Source organism: Mirounga leonina, unplaced genomic scaffold (assembly GCF_011800145.1).
Source record: "Mirounga leonina isolate KUSES-001 unplaced genomic scaffold, KU_Mleo_1.0 Mir_165, whole genome shotgun sequence".
NCBI lineage: Eukaryota > Metazoa > Chordata > Mammalia > Carnivora > Phocidae > Mirounga > Mirounga leonina.
Window position 1 is genome coordinate 23,530,443 of NW_023270415.1, and position 8,342 is coordinate 23,538,784.

The following is an 8,342-nucleotide window of genomic DNA, read 5'->3' on the forward strand; positions in this document are numbered from 1 at the left end:
CCATTGTTCCTGAAGTTATGTCTTTATACATATAGTAAACAGAAATGTGGATAATTACTGTATGCTTCTTGGCTCCATCTATCCTATTACACCACTAGTCACTGTCACTGTTTATTACAGACATGTTGATGGTTAGTGCCAAAGCTAGCGACATGAACCAAAATGGACCTGTAAGTAAACCTCATTCCAAACATACCATAAATCATCAAATCCTGTTTCCACTAACTGGGAGATGCTCAATTATTTTATGTGCCACTAAAAAAGATCAGTGTAATTATACTATAGTATGGTGCTTTCTTGAGAATTGTATTTTACTTCTTAAAAGAGCTATTTTAGATTTATTTAAAGATAAATTTCTATCATATAACTTCTGGATGCATATAAAAAGGGAAGCAAAATAAGTTGGATAATGTGTTTCTAAAACTTCCTCATCTTAAATCTGAAATCTGAATTTTTTAATTAAAATTTTTGAGATAATTGTAGATTCATATGCAGTTGCTAAGAAATGATAGAGAGATTCCTTGTACTTTTGTTCCTCCGATTTTTCTTCCCCTGAATATTCATAAAACTACAGCATATCGCCATCAGGATATTGATACAATTCACCAACATTATGCACATTTCCCCAGTTTTACTTGTATGGTATGTGTGTATTTAGTTCTAAATAATTTATCACTTGAGTAGGTTCATGTATTCACCACCATAGGCAAGATCCTGAACAGCTCCAACACATAAGGATCCCTCCTGTTGCTGCTCCTCTCCCACCTGCATCATTCCTCCAACCCCTGGCAGCCACTCATCTGTCCTCCGTTTCTAAAATGTCATCTTTTTATTTTTATTTATTTTTTTTAAAAGATTTTATTTCTTTGAGAGGGAGAGCGAGCACAAGCAGGGGGAGTGGCAGGCAGAGGGAGAGAGAGAAACAGGCTCCCCTCTGAGCAGGGAGCCCGATGCGGGACTCGATCCCAGGACCCTGGGATCATGACCTGAGCCGAAGGCAGTCGCTTAACCAACTGAGCCACCCAGGCGCCCTAAAAGGTCATCTTTCTAAAATGTGACATAGTGACATCACCAAAAATGGTGGAGTAGGGAGCTCCAAAGACTTTTCCCTTTACTGAGACAGCTATTAAGCTGACAGAAACTGTTAAAATCTAATTTTTGAAACTCTGGGATATAATCAAAACAACTGGAACAGTGCTTAATAAAGAGGCACTAAGTTTTGTGAGAAATTCTTGGTGTGGCTTGATGGTGCCAAAGGGGACACTTTGTTCTCACATTGTTGTGTCTTGACCTATCTGGCATTTCCCTAAGGGTTTAATTCAGAAATTTGCCTTTGTTTGTCCCCCTCTGAGGTCTCCAGGCTTTAAAAACCTATTACCCACAGCTGTCTAGTGTCATATGCCCCACAAACCAGAAGTCTGGGGAGGAAGATACAAGGGGGTAGGGGGCGGTGGTGTGGGGTTAAGAAAGGCTTTGAAGGACTTGAGTAGGAATCCGGAAGGCCGCCCGCATGTCCAGGACTGCACAGTCTCAGAGAAGACTTGGGAGGACCCTAGGCCTCCACCTCTGATCTTTGAGCTTCACAAGTACAGGAGGTGAAGGATAAAGCAGAGTTGTAAGTGATCTGGCTACCCGTTGAATGAGCCCCAACTAAGCCAATCTGTTAAGGCCAGGAAAATAATCTTTTCTTTTTGACTTGAGACATCTAAGGAAATTAAATGAAATAACTCTAATTTTTTGGCCTTTTTTCTTTCAATTCGTGGATGTAGCTGTAGTTTGTTCATGTATACAGTAATATATGATTGTATCACATTTATGTTGTTAAACATTTGAGTTATGGAAATAAACACCACTCAAAATTTAACCATTCAGGCTGTTTATTCAGAGCTTGCTCTAGCAAGGGAGGCAGCCATCGACTACTTGGGCTTTTGCAGAGACGCAGGCTGAAGTTTGTAATGGGAAAGCTTTCTAGTGAGAAACAAAGCTGCAGGCATGCTCTGACTGGAGGTCATTGGCATGAGGAAGCTGGAGCAGCACGCATCTTACATGATTGTTTGGGGGAACATATTTGCCTTTCTCTGCTCGGTCCTGAGTCTGGACAAAAAATCAGGATGTTGGCAGTCATCAACTGAGTCTCGACCATTCTGAGTGGGCGGCTGCAGGGGTTTCATTCGGTGCCCTAAACTGGTTGCCGCAGAGGTCATAGGGTCAGAGTTTGTTGTCATATAAGGTCTACCCATTGTCCATTTTTATATTCCGGCTCAAAGTTGTTTCAGTTTATTGCTGCAAGGCTTTTCCAATTTACATGAAGTCTAATATTAGGAATAATATTAACTCCTAAATAAATGGAAAAGCTGGGTATGATACTGTAATCCCTAGAGGAACCATTTTAAAGAACACATATATAGCCAACAGATAAATTAAAAATGGAATATTAAAAACTATTCAAATAATTCAAAAGAAAGTGAAAGGTAGGGGAAACAGGAAGCAAAAAGAAACCACAGGGACAAACAAGAATTGGCACACTGGAATCCAAACACGTCAATAATTATATTAAATGTCAGTGGTCTGAGCCAGGGGTTGGCAAGATTTCTCTATAAAGGGCCAGATAAAATATTTTAGGCTTTTTGGGCAGAACGGCCTGCCGAGTCTGCTTGGAATTAGCCATACACGTAAATACTAAATGAGTGGGTGTGGTTGTGTTCCAGTAGAACTATATTTACAAAAACAGCCCGCAGCAAGATTTAGCTTGCAGCCTGTAGTTTGCTGGCCCTGGCCTTTGAGTTCTAGATTTTGTTTTCTTTAACATATGTAGGACTTTGTTCTGGGAAGCAGTTACTTCTGAAACTGGGAATGTCTTTCAATTCTCATTTTTTTCCTTCCAGGTTTGGAAATTTCCAAGTTGGGAACCACTTTTAAAGTAAATTAACAGCGTGGGGTTTCTAAAGACCAGCCTGGTGATGAGAATCTGGGGTGCAGATTCACAAGACAGCAGACTGTGGTGACAGCCTTCATTAGGCCAAGGTAATACTCCCACAATTCCTTAGGGAGAAGGGGACCGTTTTGGATTTACTTCCAGCTCAGTCTTCCTCTAAGAATACAGTCTTTTGGCATCCTTGTTTAATTACATCCCACCTTGGTCTGGCCTTGGGCTTTGCTTTCTGCCCCCATTTCGGAGCAAGAGAAGATGGTAACTACTGGCTGTATATGGGCCCCCCTCCCTCTGCCGAGTGGTGGAGCACAGCCTGCTGCAGGTGAAGAGACTGGCAGAGGGTACAGGTGGTGCTGGTCTGAAAAAGCAGCCCACCATTACTGGGCGGTGTGGGGATGACGGAGCTCATCCACGTGGCTCCCACACTATGTAACAGGGCCGGAACTGGAAGGGAGTGGTCTTGCTGTCACCGACACTCGGAGTCACTCCAGCGCCCTCTGTTGATAAAGCTTAACCGTTATGTCAAGAGTTGTGTGCAGGAGTTCTAGCTCTAGGATCACAAAGCAGGGCAGAGAAAGGGATTTGCAGTTGAGAGCCAAAAAACATAACATAACACCTTCATATGTCAAAATACTTTAAAGCAAGCCTTCACTTAAACCTATCCTGTGTTGAGAGAGCAAGAATAAAAAGACAATTTGACACAAGAAGTGTGATGGTTTATATAATCTACACCTCTCAAAGGAAAAGAATACTTTTTCAGTGTCTTTGTTTTTTACAAGAAAATTATTTAAAGAATGTTTTCCCTTCCACTTGAGTCCATGAAGAGCTCACATCTGTCTTTGTCTTTATAAATTTGTGAGCGCTTTACTTTGCATGGATTATAACTCTTGCAAAACCCTGATGAGGAGGCAGAACAGTATTAATAATTACATGGCACAGATGAGGAATCAAGCTTCATTTATTCTAACTTGCATTGGCAGAATCGCATTGGTGACAGAACTTTTATTGTACTGCTGATGTCCCGCAATTAGAAGTTTTCTTTATCAGAAAAAAGGGGCAGAATTCTCTTCCCTCTTTAGTCCAGGAATGTTGATGTCCCTCATAAAAAAGCCTAGCTCAGTGTTCTCAATACTAGTGGAACTTGGCAGCTGCAGCAGCAAGTAAAATATACAAGAATTCCTCAAATATGCCTGTAATTGAAGTGTATTTTTCACTGTCAAGAATTTTTTCATTATTTCAGAGATGCTATTTTAAGTTTCTCTAATTCTAAGGCTTTCTACCACTACCAAGTGGATAAAAACAACAGTAACGACTTTGATGAGTTGTTATCCAAATGAATCCTATAATGAGTCCTTTTGCTTGTGCTTCCATATCTTGATAACTTACGCTTGGCTGTTGCTATTACCGTAACTCCCCGATAGGACACAGGAGACATTTAACTCGCCTCACACCTCTGCCTTCCTTCCCTCCCATGCTCCTCCTGAGCTTCCTCCAATGTATTTATTTTTTGAGTTACTAAAGCTTCTCTTATGCCCTCAGCTGTAGACAGGATTCCTTGACTCCAATGTAGGATGAGGAAATCAGGACCCCTAAACTCAGCACTTCCGCTCTCCCCAGCTTCCCATGCCCGTCCCTATTACATTGCCAAGGGTTCTGTTTGTTTGGATTGGTTTGATTCATTTTTAGCATTCAGTCTAACAATTATAGTGAAATATTTTGTGCCTTCGATATGGAGTAATTCTAAAAAATCAGAAACCAATAAACCTGTATTATGACTATACCATGTATTATTCACATGAGATCCTAGGAGTGTGACTAACTCAAAAAATGTAATCTTGTAATCATGAATTCTTGCAACTCAAAGAAGTGTCAAGGTAAATTGTATTCTCTCTCTCTCTCATTGTGTCTTTCTATCCATCCCCCCTACCCTAGTAGCTCAAAACCATGTCACATTTTAGTTTGCTTCACATTTTGACATACTTATATTTTCAGTTTTTTCTTGGAAATTTTATTTCCATTTTTACTAAAGTAATCCATGTTCATAGTTTTAAAAATAAAATTGTTCTACATGGTTTAAAATGAAAACATTTCTTCCCTTCCACTGCCTTTCAATTCTCCCTAAAGGTGACCATTCTCAACTTTTTCAACTCTTTTCTCAAGGGAGCGGATTTTTATTAAAAATTAAAAATTTATTAAAATTTTATAAATTTAATAAAAATTTATTAAAATTAAAAATTTTTATTAAAAAATACGCTCACACTGCTGTTTATTTTCCAGTTTGAGATATTAGATTATTGACCCCCCCCCACTATATAGGGTGAGGTTTTAGGTCTCTTGCATGCTCTCCCCCCAGCCCCTGCAAACACACACATTGCACCATACATATGCTTCTCCTCCCCAGTTCTTCCAGAGTATTTGTATCCATTTTTGGTTAAGTCAGTAATCAGTGTTTGTATTATAATAGTTTTCTGTTACGTACACCTGAGCTGTGTATACCCATCATTTATGATCTCCAAATTCTCTGACCCAGCTGAAAAATCTCTGAATATACTGTGAAATATGTCAGATATTCCGTTGATTTCGTTGTTTTCTTGGTGACCTCCTTCCTCCTGCTCTCATGCGTCTGGCTGCCCTCCAGGCCTGCTGCACAGCTGTCAAGCTTACATGTCCCTTTATCTTTGTCCTGGGGATCCCAATCATCTCTCCTTCATGCGATTTCCTACTTCCTGGACCCTCTCTTATGGTTTATACTCTCATTTACGTAGAGCTCCTCTTCCTGTACCTTCTCAAGAAAAGATGCATAGAATGGAAAACTATTATCTTACATGTTTGACAATATTCTTATTCTATCCTTGTATTTGACTAACAGTTTTACTGGATATAGAATTTTAATTTGGAAAATACTTTCTCTCAGAATTTCAAAGGCATTGCTTTCTTCTCCTTAGGGTCAAATATTGCTTCAAGTGGTCTGTTAACCATTGTGGTTACTGATCCTTTGCATGTGACCTACATTTTTCTCTCTGGAAGCTTTTAGATTCTTTTCTGTGTCCAGTGATCTAGAATTTCATGGCAATGTGCTTTAATAGGAATCTTTTTTTTTTTTTTTTAACTAATGAGACAGACACTCAGTGGCTTTGGCAATGTATATGCTAAGTTCTGAAAAATATTATTCTTGAGTAATCTCCCTCCTAGTTTCTTTGTACTCTCTTTCTAGAACTCCCATTATCCAGATGTTGGGTCTCTTTGATCTTCTAATTTTTTATCTTTTGTCTCCTAATTTCTGTGTTTAATTTTTTTGTTTACTTTCTGGGGAAAATATTGCTTAACTTCCAAATGTTACAACATTTATCTATTATCAATCTTTCTAATATCCAAGAGGTTTTAATTCTCCTTTTTTAAGAAGTTTTAATGTTTCCTTCTCTGGGCATCCTGTTCTTATTTCATGATTGATATTATTTCATCTCTTTTGATCCTGGCATTGTTTATTGCCTCTGAGTTTTGTTATATTGCTTTTTTTCTATTTAATTTTGGTTTCTCTGTTAGTGGTTTTCCTCAAATATCTGCTTGTCCTGGGCTGTTCATTTATATTTATGAGGGAGAATGAAAAAGCTGACAGGAGGGATGCCTGGTCGGCTCAGTTGTTAAGCATCTGCCTTCGGCTCAGGTCATGATCCCAGGGTCCTGGGATCGAGCCCCGCATCAGGCTCCTTGCTTAGCGGGAAGCCTGCTTCTCCCTCTTCTACTCCCCCTGCTTGTGTTCCCTCTCTCGCTTTCTCTCTCTCTGTCAAATAAATAAATAAAATCTTAAAAAAAAAAAAAAAGCTGACAGGAGGCTCTGTGAGCACTGATGAGTGCTCCCATGTCAAGATCAAGGTATCCCTGTATAGTGATGGGACAGGAACTTGGCTATTTTAGCTGTCAGTACCTGCAGTCGTTTCTCTTGGATGATCGATTTCCTCAGAGAGGAATCTAACAAACTGCTGTGAGCGGATGAGAGTGGGAGTGTGGGAGGGGAGTATACACCCCTGGTTGCAGTATTCTCAGAGCATGTGGAGGAGAGACTTGGGGGTCACCATTCAGAATGGAGACTCACTCAGTTTCCGTTCTCAGTTGCTGTCTCCGGTGTTTCCAATCTGGAGTCCCTCCCAAGAGTAGACCTGTCAGGCTGTTGCCTGGCTGGAGAGAATTTAAGGCTCTGTTTCTTATACCAACTGTCAACCATTCCATTAAAGGAAGTATCTGGAACCTTTCCAAGGTGCTGTAAATTACCTTGCTCATCCAGATTCACTCCAGTAGGCATTTGGCTTTCTCCTCTCTTCTTAGACAGCCATCTGCTTTTCTGGTCCAAAATCTGGTGGCCATCCCTTTCCTGCTATCTTTGTCTCTCTTGATCCTCTTATCATTATATTTTTTATCTTTTAAAAAAAGTCCTTCAAGTTTATTGGAAATTGGGAGGCAAATATATGTTCAACCTGCCATGTTTAAATGAAAAACAAAACAAAACAAAACCCTATTTAGGACTCTGCTAAAGCTTCTGTGTCCTTATACTTCTGAAAATCAGTATCTTGCCTTCACACTTTATTAGTAGTTTGGCTGACAGAGAATGCTAGTTTCAAAATTATTTTCCCCTCAGTGCTTGGAGGCTTTATTCCATTAGACCTCAAGCATCCAAGGATACTGATGAGAACACTGTGTCTTCTCATGAAAATTCTTGTCCCTTTGTAGGTAATCTGGGTTTTCTTTCTCTTTCTTCTTTATCCTTGATTTTAAATTTCACAAATTTGTCTCTAGTGGTAGGATGTTTAAAATGCATCTTGTTTGTTGCTCAGTGGGACCTCTCCACCCCAGGAAGAATGGCTCTCACCTCTGATTCCACCTTCTTTTCTACATGTGCACTCTCTGTTTTGGTTTAGCCATCAGGAGAAGCCCATTTTCTTGCAGTCTTCAAAAAAATTCTTCAAAGTTTCTGATTTTGGGGTGATTCCTACCACCACCTCCGCCCTCCCCAGCTATGTTATGGACTTCTCTGCTGTGAATCCTGTAATCTCAATTGGATTTGGGGAAGGAGAGAGGGTAAATGTGTATCCATTTGTCACTAGTCTAGACAGTTCACCTCTCTTTCAATATGCTCATCACCTGATTGCTTATACCTCAGAATGTCCAGGTCTTTATTTTCTAAGTCAACTTGAGTTATTTATATGAATATTCACTAGAATGTTCTTAGAGAATATAACCAGTTTTATTTTGCATCATTTTTGCGCATAACCAGAGAAGATGGCTAAATTATTGCTGTTGATATTTATGCTTAATTATAGCATTCTCAAAAACATCCCAAGAAAGATCCTAAAAAGAGAATAGTGTGATTATAATTCACCTTGATCCTTTTTCTTTTCTTTTCTTTTTTTTCCAT

General features: G+C 39.5%; 1 protein-coding gene across 1 annotated transcript in view; it reads left to right on the plus strand.

Moving 5' to 3' along the window:
* The window catches only part of TERF1 (telomeric repeat binding factor 1), a 39,406-nt gene extending 34,735 nt beyond the window's left edge, over positions 1 to 4,671 (plus strand). The window contains exon 11 of the mRNA XM_035011341.1: positions 2,886 to 4,671. Within this exon, the coding sequence (XP_034867232.1) occupies positions 2,886 to 2,924 (39 nt within the window). The 3' untranslated portion in view covers positions 2,925 to 4,671. The remainder of the gene's footprint in view (positions 1 to 2,885) is intronic.
* The last annotated feature ends 3,671 nt before the right edge of the window (positions 4,672 to 8,342 follow it).